At 34.1% G+C, this 22,004-nt stretch overlaps 2 protein-coding genes and 1 long non-coding RNA gene across 4 annotated transcripts; 2 read left to right on the top strand and 1 right to left on the bottom strand.

The window, feature by feature from the left end:
• Positions 1–972: 972 nt before the first annotated feature.
• Positions 973–4,153, bottom strand: LOC128175775 (rRNA-processing protein FCF1 homolog). Its single transcript, XM_052841614.1, has 8 exons — positions 4,021–4,153; positions 3,562–3,635; positions 2,984–3,058; positions 2,337–2,485; positions 1,997–2,069; positions 1,691–1,778; positions 1,474–1,568; positions 973–1,227 (listed from the first exon to the last, which is right to left on the bottom strand). The coding sequence occupies exons 1-8, from the start codon at positions 4,132–4,134 to the stop codon at positions 1,179–1,181; spliced, it is 717 nt and encodes a 238-aa protein (XP_052697574.1). The 5' UTR covers positions 4,135–4,153; the 3' UTR covers positions 973–1,178.
• Positions 4,154–5,613: 1,460 nt separating this feature from the next.
• Positions 5,614–6,928, top strand: LOC128175938 (uncharacterized). Its single transcript, XR_008242736.1, has 2 exons — positions 5,614–6,546; positions 6,792–6,928. It is a non-coding gene; the product is annotated as an uncharacterized LOC128175938 (long non-coding RNA).
• Positions 6,929–9,741: 2,813 nt separating this feature from the next.
• On the top strand, positions 9,742–21,981 carry LOC128175937 (solute carrier organic anion transporter family member 4A1-like). Of its 2 annotated transcripts, none has more exons than XM_052841854.1 (13): positions 9,742–9,804; positions 14,765–14,826; positions 15,069–15,388; positions 15,615–15,812; positions 15,922–16,030; positions 16,170–16,297; positions 16,391–16,515; positions 16,637–16,775; positions 20,140–20,338; positions 20,474–20,633; positions 20,935–21,125; positions 21,208–21,272; positions 21,412–21,981. In XM_052841854.1, exons 1-13 carry the CDS (start codon positions 9,769–9,771, stop codon positions 21,801–21,803), a joined length of 2,124 nt encoding a protein of 707 aa, XP_052697814.1. In that variant the 5' UTR covers positions 9,742–9,768; the 3' UTR covers positions 21,804–21,981. The 2 variants fall into 2 exon arrangements, with proteins under 2 accessions (XP_052697814.1, XP_052697815.1); XM_052841855.1 differs by lacking the exon at positions 9,742–9,804 and adding an exon at positions 13,158–13,336.
• Positions 21,982–22,004: the final 23 nt, after the last annotated feature.

Below are 22,004 nucleotides of genomic sequence, written 5' to 3'. Positions count from 1 at the left end.
CACAAGTCTTGGACAGGATCCACATTTACAACAAGAGGCCCAGGGGCCACATCACTCACCTAAGCAACAATAGCTATAACTGATCAAATCAGCATTATAATATCAAAATCAAAATATCTTGACAATTAGGTATGGTTAGATCTTGTAAAAAAGTAAAAAAAATCAGCCAATTTTCATCCACATATTTTCTTGGCAAATACCAAGCCCCTTTATTTGTCTCAGTATTTGTGAGAAGTTTTCTCTATTCCTATATTATTAAAGAGATTTTTAATTTTTTTTATTCCTAAATACACCCCCCCCCCTTTGTGGTCCCCACTTTTTCCAAGGGAATCGTGGTCTGATCGAGCTTCAATCTGTACAAGTCGTGCCTTCACACAAGTTTCAGCCTTTGGCTCATGTGAGCTAAAAAGGAAATGTGCAATATGATGGTTGGCAGGTTAATGCAGTACCGCATATAATGGTATATACATGTACTTTTAAATCATTAATGGACATAAATTGGCTCAATTCCTTTTTCCTGTGTTCAGCCTGTAATGCAGAGTGCATTTGGATCCAAACTCTTGAGTGTTAAGAGGGCAGGACAGTCATAGGCATTTTTAGACTATAGTAATCTTGAGATAAAAGAGTTCTGTGTAATGATACTGGAAAACATAAGAATTTTCAGTAAAATATTTGGAATTTCTTCCATACTAAATTTTCATCTTTAACTGAACTAAGCAGGTGATTTGTATTACATAAACATTCTGTTTTCTCTTCTTCATTCAATAAATCCAACCATTGTCAAAATGGTGTGATTATGTTTGTCTATATACAGAGCTTCTCGGACCTCGGATGTATATTAAAAGAGGCTTAGGACTGCCTCTTATTGGTTTATATACCCAATATGACAAGGAATTCAATTCTTTAAATGCACAAGTTATGGCTAATTCTTGTTACGTGTATATACAATTATTATTTAATATCAATATCGCGTAAGGTTTTGTCCTTTATTTGAGCTTTCTAGTGCACAAAAATATGCACAGACCAAAATCATTTACAAACATGGATAACACTTCCAATTAGTTAAATAAAGTGCATGTATATGCACATCATTGTACTCGGTATGCTTTTATGCACAAACTTTAGTCACAAATCACAGATCTTTTCCACTTGGCAATTCCCTTACTTCCCTTGGATCATCACGTTTTGGGGGCACCAAATGCATCTGGCATTCTTTCTATTGAATACCTGTAGAAAAATTCAGATACATGAATTTTTTGAGAAACAAATGGATGCATGAAAATAGACATACATTATTTAATAAATATTATGTATTGCGTACAGTATCAATTTGTTATATTAAAATAAGAAAATACTAAACTCAGGAGAATTTTTCGAGAAACACATGGAAATTGAAATACATTATTTATTATTTACAGTACCAATAATATTGTCTGTTACTTTAAATAAGAAAATACAATATATTAAACTTACCTGTGTTGTTGCAAGTACATGATGGGTACCCCTGGGATCTTTCGGATTCTTCTCCTCAAATCTTTATCACAAGTGGCAACAATGTAACATTTGTGCTATAATAAAGTAATGTACATGTAAAATCATATCAATTTATACCTACTAGATATTCAAATAATTCAAAATTAATTCAAAGTGTAATTCAAAACTCTGATACGATATGATTGTGTGTGTTTACCTGGGTTATCCTTTGCACAATACAATCATCAGCATAAGTTCCTTTGTGTAAACATGGCAACCTTTTGAATCTGGGATCTCTTGCAATTCTGTATATAATTTTAACAACATTAAAGCAATCATGTATCCAAATGAAGGAATTACGTTCAGATCGTTTTGCGATAGATGATGATTAACATGTACATGAAAAGGTAAAAGCAATTTTATTCAGAAATCATCATGTCACTTCAAATGACTTATCTATTGTTACACATTAAATACAAAGAAACAGCAAACTGAACGTTGTTAATGTACTTGTATATTATACCTCAATGCTACTCTGTATTTGGAGCCCAACTTTTCCAACTCCCCCATGACACAATCGGTTATATATGGAATACCTAAAATTAAAAAGTTAAGATGAATCAGTCTTAAATCTACATCTTTATTAAGCTGTATATCATAGAATGATAATTATCTGAATGAATAATCTGGAATAAATCTATAAAAATCTTTATGAAGTTGTACATAGTCATTCTTTTTTTTAATGTGTCAAAATAAAATGTCCTTTAAATGTATATACCCAAGTGCATGTATTACTAAGTATGTGTAATGTTTTAGCTTGTCTTTGGGTGCTTAGCAGTGTGCTGAAGAATAGGAAGACTTACATTTGGCATACAGGCAATCCATCATTGACTGGATGATTTCCAGTTTGTTTTTGATCGAAAAATTAATGAAGTTTGTGTCCACAATTATATGGTATGGAGGACCTAACTGGGTGTTGTATTTGAAGAACATGGCCGAGGATGCCTGAGGTCTGCAAAACAATTTAAAGTATTGTGTTATTACATTAATCAGATCGGATTTCTTCTTCAATATTTTGTGGTTTCATCAATATCCATACAATTTTTTTGGTATTTCGTTGTTGAGTTTATCCATAATCTTCAATGTCCATCGAAACCCAATTTCTCATAACATATTGCACTGAAAGATCCTATCATTGGCTATGAATGAAAAATATTCTCTACACTATCATTTTCACGAAATCCACAAAAAAGACGCCCACAAATATAAAATAAAATCACAGTAAATAAAATAAAGATTAGATGATGCCTACAATTGATTACTTTCATCTTTTCAAAATCAGCTTCATTTTAATACTACATGTATAACAAGATCTGAACTTCTTAACACCATTTCAAAAAAAAAAAGATGTAGGGCTAATCAGATATGATGTTTTCAGCAGTGCATGAGCTAATACTACTATTGTAACAGTACATGAACTAATGTATCAAGTATTTACAAAAGTACTTACAGATTTCTTTCTGTTATATTCTCTGGATTTGGCTTTTTTGACTTTCTTTTCTTTTTCTGTCGCTCTTCATATTTACTTTAAAGAAAATGCAGAACATGATAATCATAGTCCAGCAACTGATGTAATATTGCATGAACATATACTCTATTAAATAATGGCATTTCTTAGATTGTTATATCTCTTTTTATGTTTAAGGTACTTGGGGTTCATTTAAATCCCTTTATATATGTAATTTACTATTGACCGAACCCACTCTTTCTATTAGAATATTGCTTTTTCTTGAAAGTAAATGTTTTTTAAAATCAAAAGTTCACACTTTTTCCTTTCTTATAATTAATATTGAAACCCTCACCCCTTCCATTTGCAAACATGTATATTAAGACCACTGCAGGTCATGGTTTGGAAAACAAATCCTTGAATCATCATCATATACTACTAAGATTGCTCTGACATCAATATATGATATATTCTGTCACAGGCACTGGCAGTTAATGTAAACATCTTGTGTCTACGGGCATATTAAATTATTAATCATATGCATAAGAATCTTATATATGCTCATTACATAGAATACTTACATGCGCGAATCTTTCAGATTTATCATGCGTTTCATCGCAGCATAAGTCTTAGCTGCTTTGGTTTTTCCTTTACCCTATATAAATCAAAATAAAGATATAAAGGCATGAAATCTCAGTAAATTTCTAAGTATTAAGAATTAACATTTCTCATTTTTTACTTTATCAATTTCAGAAGGTTATAGATTAATTTGTTATTTATTGTTACATTCTGAAGAAATTGTTAAATGGCAAATACAAGAAACAGGCGCTTGTATCATACAGGAGGTCTATTTACTTTATGCGACTGTATTTAGTAAATGGGCCTCAATATTGTGTGAAACAAGCGCCCGTGTCCAAATCCCTTTTTCTGTCAAACACGGATATTTCATTCAGTTAAGTTCGTCTGTACAGTTCAATTAACCAAGAACATTTATTAAAATATATTTTGCCTTGATTAACTTAGAATATTTATATACTTGCCATTTTAGTTACAGGTTCGATTGTCAACAGACTCTCAACGTGCAACAACCGGAAGTGTGGATAACAAGGTAAAGCTAATGTCACTAAATTGCAGGAAAAAAAGTAATATTTCATCTAAACTCTATCAAACAATAAAATTTTTGTTGCCGATATGAAAAAATCTTAGAAATTTATCGACAAAATAAAATTCAAAACAAAATGAAACGTTCAGAATTTTTTTTTTAATTTTATAAACACTCTCTCGAACAATTGTTATAACACCGATCCCGATAGCATTAATTGACGGGGACCATTTCTCAAACCTTTTTTCATAATAATGATTGAAAAAAAAGCTATAAGGTATACATCTTTTTTTTTAAATGAAATTATTATAGTTTAAAACAATGTATTTAATTAAGGACCATTTAAAAGCAGCAATTTTATAATTATATAAAATTTGGCAGAGAAACAATTTAAGAAATTAAACCACCATACTTTCAGTTGCGGATCTAGAAAAGGGGTGGGGGGTTATGGGGGTTACAACCACTCCTTTAAAATCGCAAAAAGGAGAGAGGATGGGACAAGAGTGAGACACCAAACTTTGGCGTACCTTTGCTGCATAACGCAACATACGTGATATATTTAACAGTTTATGTAACTAACTGTAATCATATATGTGTCGATGAGTAAAATCGTTTGATAATACACCTGCGCTCCACTTAGGTTTACCCGTTGTCTTAATTAAGCTACAGCCCACAGTCCGCTTAAATATCTCCAAGATGGATCAATAAGGAGGAAGGGGTCCGCCCCTTGACTCCCCCCTCCCCCCCCCCCCCGGTGGATTTTTTATTTTTTTTTGGGGGGGGGGGGGGGGCTAAGATTCGCATAATTTTAAATCAATAATATCTTGAAAGTTATGTATAACGAGTTGAGGATCTGATAATCTTTATTGATTGTAATTAATAATTGAAAGAAATAAAAACTGCGTTCATACTTTATAAATCTGAAATAGTATATTTTTTGTCAGATCATATTGGGAAAGAAAATATGAATGGAAGCACGTATACCTCAAATTGCCTGCAACTTAACACTAACCTATGTACATGATCATGTGCAACGATTTTATTTACATACACTCGCCCCTCTCCCATTCTTTACCCCCCCCCCCCCCCCCCCCAATCGAATTCGCCCGTATTGCATGTAATGTGACTATTAGGTAAATTTTGTTAGTTTTTGCCAAAAAAAAAAAACAACCTATGCATTGAGACCTATCTTGTGAAGAAAATAGTATAAAAAAATCAACGATCATAACATGCTTGATTTGACCTTGTCAACTTGATCCAGACATTGCTGTCTCTTATATTCTGAAGTACTGAAGTGTATCTGTAGTGTCCATGTATCCTGTTGTCTTTTACCACAACGACCAGAATGAAGATAAACAAAATTTCATCGCCTTCTTATCTTTTAAACAGCTAGATACATAGAAAGTAACATGGATAAGCGTTTTCAGAAAAGGCTCGATCAGCGCAGACGACACGTTTATGGTAGACTCTCCACACAGAAACCATACCGCCAAAATATCTCGTTGTTATTTATGAGAATATTGCCTGTCACTTATAAAGTTCTCATTTAATATATCAATTTGTTTGTTTCATAAATTAGTGTCATCAGTAAAATTGTGAGCTTAAAATAATGTTTTTAGCTTTCCCCCTTTTTGCATGTGCGCATGTGATGTTTTCTGCACCATATAATTTATTGCTTTTTTTACTCACTATCACTATGCAAATTTAAAACAAACTTAGAAAAAAAAGATTAATGTGTCAAGCTAGCCATTATATATTGCAGTACTGAACTGAGTGAAAAAGGAAAACACGCACATCAGTTTGCATGTACATAAACTGAGTTGTCGAGCGTTTACAAAATGACGACAAAACGATAATGACAATGATGATAATGTATTACACCTTCAACCCAGGTAAGCACAAATTGGAAGAATTACGGTAAATAACTATTCTGACAAACATTTATTCTTTTTAAATTCATTTCACAAAGCAATAAGGGACAAGTTGACGAAATATTCTATAGATTTTTGCCGTACACAGGAATTTGTCATTATTAAGGTACAATTATTGTTTCTCCTCATCGTACGGAGATGCATTCACTCTGCTGTGTAAAAACTATAACGTCACAGAATTTGACCATTTTTACAGCTTACTAGCAAAGCGAGTTACTGTACTGAGTATGCTTTTTCGAGTTTTCAATCAAGATTAATGAATTCAATTAACCCACAGTCTGACAATTGTGACCACAGGCAATGTTACCATGACACGACCAAAATGTATTAACGCGAGTTCCACTCCGATCATTGCTTACATTACAACTTAGAATGGTTTACACTCATTCTGGATTCAATACAACCACCGACCTGCGTGCATCTGAAAAAAAAATCAAAGAAAGTTACGTACAGACAGCTTCGCAAATTCTTACTGAGATAGACCAATATTCTGCAAGTTTTGTACCGTTACAGATGTGCCCAATTATCGAAAGGTAAGCGTGACGTTTCCTCACTTGGTCTGCATGTATATGTACAGCAAAAAGTGGCGGAATGTATATATCTGTCTGACATATGATTTGAGGTTAAAGAATATGTACGTACATTTTTTCGTTTCAATATTTTTTGGTAGCTTTATCATTCTTTGGCTTCAGAAATGTGTCATTGCTTCAAAAATAACCTTTCTGTTACAGCGGTCTGGTGCTTTTGAATTTTAAAATGCCTTTTTGGTTATTCATAGACATAAACTGGAAGGTAGAATTTTGGAGGAAGCTATTCTCAGCATCGTATTGAGATGTATTCAGCTAGACTGTGTAGAATAAATTATGGCGTCAGCGCGCCACAGAATTTGACCATTATTACAGCCTCTTGGCAAAGTGAGTACTTTTTGTACAATATATATTAAAATGAATTGTCCCATTCTCTAAATTACGCATCGAATATATATACAATGTAATATATTTCAAGTATAGCTAGATTAGTAGATCAGATATGTATTCTAAAAACTTGGGTTCAAAACCCAAACAATATCGAAAGCTCTAAAGTTAACCACGGATTTTACTTTCTGGTGTCCGATTAATGCAATACAAAACTGGTATACATTAATAAGTACACATTTAAACACGTAGACTAGAATTTGCTAACAACAGGTATTCGAGAAAGTGTAATGCATTATTATAATTTTAATAATATTAAAAAAAGTTCTTTACCACCAACCCTACCTACCCCACCAGCAGCCCCTTCTCACCAACATGTAAAAACAAACAGGTATATATGAAACATTTCAACAGAGTTACAGAAAGTAATACATCATATGTTTATTTGAGGTACCGGTAATAGGTTTTTGAATTATTTTTGCGGACTGCATTAAATACTAGACTAAGTACTAGTGTAAATTATCTTTGATCGATACCAATATTTTTTATGCACTTTCATGCATCATATGTGAAAAAGTTATAGATATACATATATAATGAATACATGTATATACATTTACTTTCTTTGTTCTTTACACGTTTCACACATACGATGTAAATGCGACAATCACATCACATGAAAGACATTATGGTGGAACCTTTTTTAAACGATAAAAACCATGTAGGTCATTCCTTAAGTATACATAACAAAGGATCGACCGCTACTTTATAGTCCGTATAAAACATCAAAAAGAGGGTACTAAATACTGTTTATATTTCGCTTTGAATCTCTCTTCTGTACAAGCATTCATTGAGAATTCAATTAATAAATGTTGATTCTAATAATTGTCGATTAGAACCTAGCATATGTGTTATGTTGCATACTGTTGTAAGAGTATGAACAAAATGCTGTCCATGCGCAAAATAAAAATGAAATTTTATTAAATTTACATAGTGAAATTATCGCAAATATGTCTCTGACCCCTCCTGGCAAACGCCCCCCCCCTCCCCCCATCGGAATAGGAAATTAATGATTTGAGAATTATTTTTTTTCCTAAGTATGATTTTTTAGCTATAGGTATACTACGTGCCCCTCCCCCACGGATTAGGAAATTCACGATTTAGGGAATTTTATTTTTTCCTAGGTATGAATTTTTTGGGGAGTTTTATGTTTACTACGTCTCTCCCCCTCCCCCCCCCCCCCCAACGGATTAGGAATCTTATGATTTTGGGCCTTTTACTTTGCTTGTCAAGATTTCTGATGATTAGTAGTGTAGCCCCCCCTCCCTCCGACTTTCAGTTCGGACCCCCCCCCCCCCCCCCCCGGGGGGAAAATTTTCTGGTTCCGCGCATGCTGTCATGTGCAGAATGTCCAGCTTTTAATATTGTCTTATGTTAAAATCAAGGTAGACTAAACACGTGTTTTCCTATAATGACTTGGCTTTACCGTCTAACATAGAAATTAATATCATAAAACGCTTAAAATGAAGGTAAGCAATTTCGAAAACTGTTCTTCTTTTTATGTACAATGTATTTACACTTTTGTTTAAAATCAAAATATTCTACTGGGGCATTTTTTATGCATTGTACGCAAATTCAAATTATAAGTCATTTTTCTATCTAAAATAACCAAGAGACACTCTCGTAAAGTTGTCTTTATTCTACAGTTTACTTCATTGAAAAGTATGAATTGTTTATCAATATACAGTTTTTATGTATGAAATTTCTTTTTAATTAACATAACATATCCTGCGTTCAAATTATTTTTCTTTCCACGTATAAAGTTTGGGGAGTTAACATTATTAATTTACTGCGCAAATTATAAATAATACTATGGAAAAAACTTTCTGAATACTCGCATGCTGATTTTGCAAACTTGCTTTAGGGAGTATCATTTGCGATTTGATTTTAAAAAATATTTTATGCTTAACTTTGAGACTTTCTATACGTAACGGGTTATGTAGCGAAATTTACATATATGTTTTTTTGGAAGTTGTCAGTAATATCTCTGAAATATTTCGCTACAATATGTTGTAATCTTTAAACCGATAAATGATTGCATTTAAGTATTTTATCGAGATAAGAGTATAAGAAGTTTATAAAAATAGTCGCTGCGAACCAGCAGTTTATCTCTGGTAAATCGCGAAATCAAGTCGTCGGGAATAGAAGTCGGTTCACAGTATATTAAGATGTTTTAAGAACTTTTATCAGATGTTCAAATGTAGCAATTAGTTTACCCGTTTATCATAAAATATTACGCCACCAACTCTAGCAAAACATAGGAAGAGAATTGCAATTATGTTTTTGTTGGTCGTAAACGCATGAACTGACACTGTTTAAGAGAATTGTCCTGTTATCTTTTTTTTATATATTCTAAATTAGTAGAATTCGGGCGTACGAGTAGTAAAAAAAGACTTTTAGAAATGGTGGATCAATACAAAAGAAATTCAGCGAACGAAACACGAAAAGCTAGAAAAATGTCAATTTATAGGTAGTAAAGAAAAATATAATAAATCTTAATTTTTTTATCCATTGGTACTTCTGCTAAATTAAAACCGGTATCAACAGAAATTATTCTCAAACTCATTTAATTCCTCTCCGAAGTTTTGTGTAGTAAAAATGCAACAACGTAAACATTAATGGTAGAATTGCCGTATATAGAGTTTGTGGTCATAAGCAATGTGCATGGATGTTAGAGGTCACTATGTATTACAAGAGTATAACTATGTAAGGACTAATAAACTGACCTTATCTTAATTGTATATAATAAAGCTTCATTACTCTCACGGTGATGATTCTAAAATGTCCACCTCAAGGATACACCCGGGATACCCCGAGGTAATTGTTTAACTTTTGACCAATATATTTTGATTTTTTTTTTCATTATTAGGCTTTGTAAGACTCTTTAATTAGATTCATTCTAATATATATATATATATATATATATATATATATATATATATATATATATATATATATATATATATATATATATATATATATATATATATAATATGTGAACGACACATTTCCAAATTTTAGATTTTTTCGCGGATTATTTTTAAAAATTATCATAATTATCACCATTTATATAAAAGTTTGTTTTATTTAGGATTGTTTAAAATTGATTACTAGTATACCATGCAGCAAATAGTGGCGAAACATAATACCGGTAAATGTGCAAAATCGGGGTCACTTTTACATTTTAATTTACTATAAATAACATTGAATCATGATTTTTTGAAGTATACAGTCTAATAACTGCAGCGGTGTGTGCATACAAATTGAGTAACGCGCGTTATGAAAATTTGTATGCATTATTTATAAATCATGATTTAATGCTTATATTTACATTATTTTAACTTCATGCCTTGTCTGAAAATGTGATTTATACCTTAAAATTCCTATCTTATCCTAAGGGTATGTTCATATTAATGGAAGAGCCACAGTAACAGCTGCAAGCGTGAACTTTGATTTTCGCTTGTGACGTTGCAGTTAACAGCGTTCAACGTTTGTGACGTCATAATAAAACTCGTCAATTTAACCTTTGAGTGCCCTATGTGCATAACAGTGTTATAACTGCCGTAGCTTTCAACACACTTTACAAGCAAAAAATATGTGAACTGTAAATATATATTTTTATAATTCACTCGTATATTCTTATCAGTAAACAGAATTACGTTATTTCTTTTAGACATATATAATGCAATGCATTATATTTAATATACAATGTACGTAATACATGTATTTCAAATATTTTTTTTCTTCAAAACAGCATGTACTGTATGTACACAGTAAAACGTGCGTTCAGCTGACATAGAGCTGATAAATGTAAATGTATATGCATTTTTTAATCAAACATATATTTTTAAAATCAAAATTAACCATGCATGCAAACAATGACAAATATAATTAATATATATAAAAAGAGGCTAAAGGAATAACCATGTCATTTCAATCTAATACTTAAAAAAAAACATGGAGGGGAATTATGCATGATTTCAATTTGATAAAATTTATATTCAATGCAATGAAAATGTTATGATATTTTATCTTCCGTATAGAAACATTTATAGATCTCATTCATAATACGAAATCAAAATCGTATCTCTGATGTTATATGAAATTAATCATTTTAATAAATAGAATGCATAGAATCCTTCAGCATTTCACAAGTTATAGTAGTCAGTCTATGAATTGTTAGATCTTGATCATTAACTTTCTTTTCGAATTGAAAATTCCAACTCTGTTCTTTTCTGAATTAGTAATTTTCAAATACGTCATACGCGACACCTTTTTCTGAGGTTGTTTCTGATGTTTTGGTAAAATATATATTTTTCAATAAAAATGCTAATCGTCTAATCTTGTTACCACAAATAACTGTTGAATTAAATGTAGAAAAAAATAAAAATTCTTTTGACACGTACTTTTGATTCAGTTCCCTGAAAATGCAACTGCGCAAAAATGTGCGCAGACAATTTACTAGGCCTTTTTAAAGACTAAGGTAAATGTGAATAAATACTCTGACTTCTCTGGGTTATCATTTACTTTATCGCTTTGTTACCTCTGTGAATTATATCTGTCAACACCAACAAAATACCATAAAGTGTTAAAGTATCATGACCCGTATTGACGAAAAGTTCGTCGGATTGAAGTATGCGACCAAGACAGGTTAAGATGTCAAATACTGAGTCAGGGTGTTACACTATATACAAGGTCGATATCTATTATTAGAAGCTGTTCTGAATGATTTATATTTGACTTAAATAGTACTTCAAATGCGTATTATTTCACAAAAGGCACATTTAATTTAATATTTTAAAAGACGTATTGTTCTCTGTCATGAACCAAGCCTGCTGAATCACCACGTGATCGAAGTTTTGAACTTTTGATATATGTACAAAAATCCTCGCGATGTTTTAATTCATTTAACCCAAAAAACATTCAGATATTGTTTTGACAAGTTATATTGTAATTAACAATAAATTCGAACTTGCAATTTTTCTTGTTTAAAAATCCATGATTTAGTAATTATCAACTGTGGGGTTTTTTCACCATTGGGATACCCTCTCCCCATTAGTAAGCGTAAAAATTCAAACTCTGAAAAAAATATTTTAAGAGATGTCCCATAGATCCAATAAATTTTGATGTTTTGCGACACTTTCAGGACCACTCCTTAAAGCTGTCATCGTTTTACAAAAGTATACACTATCTAACGGATCAGCATCTATATAATGGAGGACTTGGGTTGACATTTGACATATACTAGACCAATTGTTCAAATACTGCCATCAAGTAAAAACACGCTTTTAAGGCCCTTGTAACACTAGCTGGACAACGTTAGATTCGGTCAGATAGTGGACCATAGTTGAACCTCCGATTTATGTATTATATCCTTGATTTTTAAGTTTTTTCTAAAGGGTCAGTCGCGACATATCCGAAATCTATTCGAACTCGCGGCCAAAATGTATCGCCGTTGCAACACCGGGAGTTAAGCCAATAAATTGAGAATATACTCCAGTCACATTTTTCACACATAACTTTTTAATCACCTTTTTAAATCAGTTTTTAAACATGTTTGCCGTGGATTTGAATGGCAATAGATATTAAGCGAGAGTTACCTTATAAAATTAATCACTCTTGTAAATGAAGTCTTTTTTCAGATTGTGATCTTTGGTTTAAATTAAAATTGATTTAGGATAAAAAAAATTTGAATTCACTTTGCCCCCTTCCTTTACAAGAGAAAATGTTATAAATCTATTCTAGATTTACTTAGCTTGTTACTAAAGTGACCCTTGTGTTAAATATTTCATTAAGGTAAGCTTGCTGTGTTTTAAATAAGCCATGACAGCTATCATTTTCATCAAATTACTCAAAGTACAGCATATAACACTTAATATACTAGTATACTACACGCTAGAATTCTTATGGTATCTACATGTAATTTTAGTTACTTTTACTAAAGTTGTAACAAATATGGTCCCTATATATTACATAAATATCTACACTCCTTGTTTTAAATAATAACAAATATTTATCAATGTTATCAAAGCAATCAAAATACATCATGCTAATATATTAGTTTAAAAAAAAATCATAAACGGTAGAAAAAAATACCTCTATCAAAAAAAATCAATTTTGAAAAAAACCCAAACAGATTAATACCTATCCCAATGTCCTAATCAAGAACTGTGAAACTGATCGTCTGTAGCCTCACATTTCTTATACGGTCTATCCCATGCTGGACAAATATAAATATTTTCCTATGTTAATCAAGTACTTGAGAACTCTGGCAAACAGGACACCAGTTTACTCAAGGTAACCCATTCATTGAAACCCAGCACCATTCTTGGGCCGTCTGAACAATATGGTAAGTTATTCACTTTTTGATTTAAAAAAAAATCCCAGATGTTCTCCGAGTTGTATAGTTAGTGTGGATTCGTTGGCCTCAGCAATTCTTTTCTGGTAAATAGTCCTACAGGTGAGAAACAAGTTTACAAAATTTTATGGATTTTGAAATACAAAACCTAGAATTCTTACAGGAAAAATAAATCACGAATCTGTTTTAAAAGATGTGTAGATAATGTTTTGTATTATTATACCGGTTTGCTTCTGCTTTTACTTGTTAAAAAAAAGTCCTTATTCATACCGTTTTCATTCCAACAATGTACATATTCAAACTAAACCTTTCTTCATTAAAAAAAAGAAGATAAATATGATTAAAAAGATATCAGTAGATCAAATCTGGTTATTTCATTTAGTTTAAAACATTGCGTATCGTTTATGCGTTCTCAGGGGACTTGATTAGAAATTCAACCTGTGGTAAATTTTAAACTTAACAAGTAGTGCAAATTTTATGCGATCTAACAACATAATAAACTAATAAAATTGAAATAATTCAGTAGTATAACAATAAAACGGTGGAAATAATTGACGGGAAACAAAAGTAGGGAGAGGATAATCTACCCAGGAAACCTTATACATGTAGTTTCTAATGAATTACATAACCACATTAAAGTTTAATTTTCATTTGTAAAACGCATTACTATACAAGTATCAACGAACAGGGGTACTTTTAATACTATAAGTAATCAAAATATTGGTTTAACGAAGAGTTAAACAGTTTTGCTTGATCAAACTTCCAGTTGTTTGTTTTTCATGTAGAACCGTGCATTGTTCCTTCAACGTACGTCTCAAGTGCGTTTAAATTGTTACACAACTAAACAAACATTTATTAAACCAGGGTGGGTCATGCATTGTTGTATATAAACACTCATTGGTGGATTTTGGATCATTTGCGTTATATTATGAAGATTTATGTAATCAAATTATATTTTTTTAAGCTTAAGTGAAGGAAAAACTAAGCTCTCAATACATAAGACCGTCTTAATTTGTGGCATCTTTTCTTGAAAGTAGCAATAAATCAAGTAATGTTCACATGTATTATATGTATTATACTTATAATTGTTTCTGATAATTTCTCAATAAATCATGTACATTTGGTTTCCTTTTTAAAAATTGAATGCACGTCGTACCCTGTTACCTATATATCGCGTCATTCCTTTGGTCATTGAGAACATGACATGTACTCGTTGCACGTCTATATGTACCATATATGTACAGTGCGTATAACCCTAAAGAAAATCCAAGAGAAAATGCAAACATTCATTTGATCGATTGTTGTTTGACATGTCGATTTAAATATTTTCCATGGGAGGTATGACCAAAATTCGGGAATTATATCTAACAACTGATAACATGAAAAACCAAGAAACATTTATTACATGTGTAATTGTAGGAAAACAAGAAATCAATACCAGAAGAAGAGGAGGACAGCAAACTTGTTTGTACGTACGGAAAGTGAGTATTGCCTCCATCCACCTGTACCCTCATTTTATTCATGTGAAGATATGACCAAATGCTGGTAACAACAGTAAATTGTTAATATATGTAAATGTGCAACAGGAATCTTTTGTGGAAACAAATGAAGATATGATCATACCACTAATTCAGTAACATGGTGGACAATATGGAATTCTTCATCACATCGACCATTTTTCGCCTTAGTACTACAAGTAGTACACTTCCCTTTGACTTTGCAGATGGGGCCGGTTCTTTCTGAACGTGAAATGGTTCGTCCTGTGGCTCTGTATCTTCGGTTTCGTGGAGGGTGCCGCTGTGAATGGCGTGGTTAACATCGCCCTGACTACCCTGGAGAGACAGTACAAACTGCCTAGCTCCCAGTCAGCTCTCATCGTCAGCTCCACCGACATCGGCGCTGTCCTGTTCGTTCTGGTGGTCAGTTACCTAGGAGCCAAAGGCAATCGACCAAAATGGATTGCTACCGGAAGTTTCCTGATGGCAGTCGGGTCGTTCATATTCACCATTCCACATGTGGCATCTGATCCATATGAATACGTTTGTAAGAGATTTAACACCCCCCCCCCCCCCCAAAAAAAAAAATACAGTAACAACAAAACCCGCGTATACACAGTACATGTACTTTGTTGTTCTAAAGAATGTTCAAACACATTAATAATTTAGTTTAAAACATCCCAAGATGCTCGTATGCAACAGTACTTTTCGAAGTTGTAAATGTTTTGGATAAACTTTTTTCTTTGCCATAAAAGCAACTTTATTGATTTCAGCAACCAGTGGAAACACGTCCCACGTATGTAGCTCAAGTAACCCCGACCCCGAGTGTCTGACACAGTCCGGATCAAGTTATCTGTACGTGTTCATGTTGGCACAATTTGTTCACGGTATCGGGTTCACTCCGATGTTTACGCTTGGAACAGCCTACGTAGATGACAATGCCCCTAGTACATCTACAGCTCTCTACCTTGGTATATCGTAAAAAAAATTATAATATAATGATTTAAAAAGTTTTAAATTGAGCGTTCATATTTTTGAATGGGGTGAAAAGCATAATTAAATATAAACTCCCGTTTTCAGGACTGATTTATGCGATAACAGCACTTGGGGTGGCGGCTGGATACATGGGAGGTGGTCTCTTCCTCAATCTGTGGGTGGATGTTGATAAATCGGAAGTCGACGTTGCTAAGTAAGTGGCCGTTGCAATATGATATAAATGCTGCAAACCAAAGTGGGATGCGGTTAGAGAACAGAACGCAATATTAATTCGAATAGTACATTCAATTGAAACATACAGGTCTCTTCAATGAATTATTATTTATTTACAGAATCACACAGGAACTGACCCCTATGGACCCGGCTTGGGTGGGGGCGTGGTGGATGGGGTTCGTGGTCACTGCAATAGGGTTCCTGCTGGTCACGTTTCCCCTGTTTGGGTACCCTACCAATCTACCCGGTTTGCATCCCGATTATCTACTGAATTGCCCGACTTATTTAGAATGCCGAATAGTAGACATCTCATTGATTTTATTTATTCTTTTATTCTCAGGAACAAAACATATTCGTGAAGAAAGAAAAACAGAAGCTGATAGAGAACGAGAAGAAAGAAAAAACAATGATAAGCGGCCATTGAAAGAAAAATTGTTGGATTTCCCAAAAGCTCTGCTAGTTCTTGTAAGTAAAAAAATATAATGTAAAGTTAACCTTAACACACGAATTTAATCATATTGAAAAAAAACTTTCATATGTTATTTGAATGAATGATTTAAGTACCGTTTTATGATTGCTTATATAGGTTAAAAATCCTATGTACGTAGTGTTGAACTTCGGTGGTGCTGCAGAAACCATCATCATTGCAGGGCTTGCTGCATTTGCTCCAAAGGTTCTGGAGGAAAAATTCAATATGCTGCCTTCCGAATCCGGGCTTATAATGGGTAGGTTTGTAATAAACAACAAAAAGTTGCCAGTTAGACAAACTATTACTTGGAACTTTTTTCACCGACAAGTATCCATATCGATTTTTATTAAACTTTCATGTTATATACTGAAATCTGATTGGTTTAGACGCAATTGATAATCCGTTCTTTTACCCTCAGCGTTACCAACACACTTGGCAACGGGCAACACAACGAATTGTTATATGCGCGCAAGTTATGCGCGTAAGCTTCGCAGTAAAATTCACGTCATTTCTATACTTTCCCTAAAATTTAGACATTCAGTTTAAAAAAAACAAGAGGCCCATGGGCCACATCGCTCACCTGAGGAACAAGAGGTATGATAAAATCAGCTCAATGGAGTCATAATACAAACTATCTGGACAATGTACAATAATTCATGTAAATCCTGTATAAATAAAATCCATTTTCCCCTGGATATTCTTATGTTTATAATCATTAGTCCCTTTTCTAACAGGATGATTTTATAGTCATATCATATGTTGAGTATTGCAGATCTAAAAAAGATCCCTAACAATAGTTTATATATGGGATATAAACGTACATCAAACTCTGAACCTTCTCGTGAGGCCAAAGAATTGTCCTGGGGCCAAAGTCTTAACAATTATAAAGAATCATCTGGCTGATTAGTTTTTGAGAAGATTTTTAAAGATTTACCCTATATATTCCTTTGTTAAACTTTGACCCCCCCCCATTGTGGCCCCACCCTACCCCTGGGGATCATTATTTTCACAACTTTGAATCTACACTACCTGAGGATGCTTTCACACAAGTTTCAGCTTTCCTGGCTGATTAGTTTCTGAGAAGAAGATTTTTAAAGAATAACTCTGTTTATTCCTATGTAAAACATCGACCTCCCATTGTGGCCTAAACCTACCCCCAGGGGTCATGATTTTCACAAATTTGAATCTACACTACCTGAGGATGCTTCCACACAAGTTCCAGCTTTGCCGGCGAATTAGTTTCTGAGAAGAAGATTTTTAAAGATTTACTGTATATATTCCTATGTTAAACTTCGATCCCCCATTGTGGCCCCACCCTACCCCCGGGGGTCATGATTTTCACAACTTTAAAATTTACACTACCTGAGGATGCATCCACACAAGTGTCAGCTTTCCTGTCTGATTATTTTCTGAGAAGAAGATTTTTAAAGATTTACTGTATATATTCCTATGTAAAACGTTGATCCCCTATTGTGGCCCCTCCCTACCCTCGGGGGTCATGATTTTCACAAATTTGAATCTTCACTACCTAAGGATGCATCCAAACAAGTGTCAGCTTTCCTGGCCGATTAGTTTCTGAGAAGAAGATTTTTAAAGATTTACTTTTTATATTCATATGTTAAACTTTGACCCTCCATTGTGGCCCCACCCTACCCCCAGGGGTCATGATTTTCACATCTTTGAATCTACACTACCTGAAGATGCTTCCACACAAGTTTCAGCTTTCCTGGCCGATTAGTTTCTGAGAAGAAGATTTCTTAAGAGTTACTCTATATATTCATGTTAAACTTCGACCCCCCATTGTGGTCCCATCCTCAGGTGAGCTAAAAAGGTTAAGTTTACAATTCAATAAGTGGGTTTCTGGAAGAACAGATTTTGAAAATTTTCGTAATAAATATTGACAATTTTTTATACTTTTTTAATCTTTAGCTTTTAAGATATGTGTACAAACATAGAATTGTGAGCAATTCTCTGTATCTTGCTTATAATTCGAAGCTTAACACTCAAATATGGTTAGTAAATAGAAATTGTAAACAACATGCACTACATGTATAACAAATAAAGAAAACAATTTATTTTTTCGAAATGAATCATATATATATACATGGATATACCTACATATTTCCGTAAGCGATATTAAACTCTATTTAAACTGAATAAACTAGAGAAAATGCCGAGCATCTCAACAAAACCTATTGCATTAATCTACCATTACGCAAAAGATAATGCCGAATTACCGATAGAATGAATTGTATTTCAGTACCCCTACATCAGACTTTGCTTAATATGCGCAGGTAAACAGTTAACGTAACTGTTTGATTTACCGAAGTCTCTGATTGATTTGATACGAAAAATCACGAAATACAGACGATAGTTTCCAGGTTACAAAGCATAAATAATGAAAACGAAACGAAAATCAGAACAAGCTAACACCAACGTCATGTGTGAAAACTGTCAACGCATTGAAATATTTAGCCTCAATTTACTTCACAAAATCGGCACCAATATATTTTTCATGTTTCAAAACTTCCCTTCATACGCGAACTGTTGCACAACAAGCAAATTCATCATAGTCAGATCGACCCTTTTTCGTATAATGTCATGGCTGCTTTAAACAAAGAACCTCGTTTTAGAAGTATGGAATACGAGTCTTGGTAAAATGGGTATGCAAACCCGGGCCGTGGCAAAATAAATGCCAGGGCAGATCGGCAATTGTCAATTCCAAATACGCATTATTTTGCAGCAATATCTACAGCGAATACAAATATACTAGTCCATCAAATATCCTGAAATTTTAATGAGATTGGCAGATTAATAACTGCCAATCTTTTGTTTTGCCCAGGCCAAGTCTTGCCTACCCATTTTACCGGATGCCGAGCCCGATTGAAATACGCCTTTCCTTTATTATTATTTTCGTAATAACTTCGATTTGAAACAAAATTACCACTTAATTTTTGCAATTTATATTTTCCTTCCCATAAGGATAATTTATGCTAAACTACGTTGAATTTGCCTCGGTAGTTCTTGAGAAGAAGATTTTTAAAAATGCACCCCCCTTTTTCTACAGTTTCAAGGTTTTCTCCGCTTTGAATACAGATCGGACTTTAATTTTTGCAATTTATATTCGCCCTCCCATAAGGATGTTTTGTGCCAAATTTGGTTGAAATTGGATAAGCAGTTTTAGAGAAGAAGTTCAAAATGTAAAAAGTTTACAGACGGACAGACGGACGACGGACAAAATGTGATCAGAATAGCTCACTTGAGCTTTCAGCTCAGGTGAGCTAATAAATAGTACCAGTTTGGGAGGGTAACAGTTGAAATTGACACCCCTCGAAAACCATTGTTAACCTCCGCTTCTCGTCGGTTGACAATGGTGTTCTCGGGGGCAGGAATTTCGAATATTACCCTAAAAAACAGGCACCATTTATATAAAGGTACCCTGATCCATCAAGAGAGATAAGTTACTTAAGAAAGAAGGTTACTGATACAATACTTAATATGAGTAATGTCAAAAGGCGCTTTCCGTCTTTGAAATACCCCGCTTGGCTAGATACCGGTATCATGGACAACATTTGAGTGCTAAAGAGATGCTCCGCCTTAAAATAACTGAATCTTTACAGGCGGGGTGACTTTGGCGGGGGGAGCTGGGGGAATGGTTCTTGGGGGAGTACTCATCAAATGTCTCAAGCTGGGAATCCGTGGGATGATGAGGTTGTGTCTATTGATGTCGTTCGTGGGACTGCTGGTCGGGGCCGGGTTCTTTATCAACTGCGAAGAAACCAATTTCGCCGGGATAAACTTATCATATACCAAAACTGGGTAAGTGTACTTTGCAATTGAAATAAAATGACATTCTCTGTCTCATTTGTTTTTCGAATGAATCATTTTACTTAACACTTTTAATATTCGTTTATAGACGAGTGCCGTCATAAAATATCTATTTCCTTTCGACAGGTCGCAGGGCGGCAGCGGTAACCTGGCGGGCGTGTGTATCTCGGACTGCCGCTGTAACATGAAGCAGTACGACCCGGTGTGTGGGAGTGACGGCGTGACCTACTTCTCTCCCTGTCACGCGGGCTGCAGAGACAACTACACCTCTGATGGGACTGTAAAGGTCGGTAATGATGAAACAGCAATATCCGTCTGTACCACAACTTTCTGAACATGTACAGTCAAAAGTGGACACTATTTTTCAAATCAGAGTTAACTCAAACTTGCATAAATCAAAGTACACCATATATTTACAGATATTTCAAGTTTCTAGCGATTTCTGCTTTTAGTCCAAAAATGTTATCTTTACCCAAACTAACACAGTTTAAAAATTACATCAAAGCATTTTTTCATACCAATGCAAGTGTGTGCAAAAGGATGATAAACCTATTATCTAATCTATTTATTAAAATTTACATCTGTAGACATTTCAAGACTGTTCTTGCGCCAATGCCAATCTGTTCAATGCCACATCATCCGCGGCCAATAAAACTGTGGCCACTTCCGGAGCATGCGCCAGTTCGTGTAATCTCGTCTTCCTCTTCATCGTTCTCTTATTCCTCGGGATGCTGTGTACTCTGACGACAGTGACTCCCGTTTCTATGGCAATATTACGGTATATATCATTACATTACATACATGGATCCCCCATCTCTTTTCAACATTGTAATTAATAGTGTGCATAATTCCTATTGTAGTTGTGTACCAGATGAACACAGGGCACTTGCTTTGGGAATGCAATGGGTGATCTTGCGGCTTTTGGGTAACGTAATACGTTCATATAAAATCATCTAAGATTGAAAACAATAATGTACTAGCAACACTAACACAATTTAAAATCTAGTTGAATGCCCATGTTTCTTCAAGCATGTATGTTAAATGAATGAGTGATTCGATGACAGGCACTATCCCTGGTCCAGTGTTGACTGGTTACGTCATAGACACGGCGTGTGGGCTGTGGCAGGACCTGTGTGGGGCACGCGGATCCTGTGAGGTGTACGACCGGTACGAGATGAGCTGGCGGCTGTTCACCTGGTGGTGCTGTGTCAAAGTCTTCAGTGGATCCATGTACATCCTGGCCATGATCTTCTGGAAGGAGCCAGCCAAATCTAACGAGAAGGTCGTGTCAGACGCCTCGGACATCAAAGGAAAGTCTCTGACCGATGGTGGGGTCGTCAATAATGGATTCCATTCTCAGGAGAATGGAAATGGTAGACTTCAGTCTCCCAACAATTCAATTGTTGCTAATGGGAGAAAGGACAGAGATGGAGTAGCAGAGTCTACATACATGTGAGGTGTACAAACTGGAGATTATTTCTGAGAGCACATAAATATCGCTATGCATAAACATATATTCTGTTCATTTTATAAATGTTACATACATATTGTGTATATAGAAGTAGCACATCTTAATGGTATTTAATGAAGTGTATGATATACTAACAGGTCTACAGAATAAATATTGAAGGATACCAGGTAGTTTGCTCTGAATAAG

Source organism: Crassostrea angulata, chromosome 3 (genome assembly GCF_025612915.1).
Source record: "Crassostrea angulata isolate pt1a10 chromosome 3, ASM2561291v2, whole genome shotgun sequence".
Lineage (NCBI taxonomy): Eukaryota > Metazoa > Mollusca > Bivalvia > Ostreida > Ostreidae > Magallana > Magallana angulata.
This window is presented reverse-complemented; position numbering and strand designations above follow the sequence as displayed.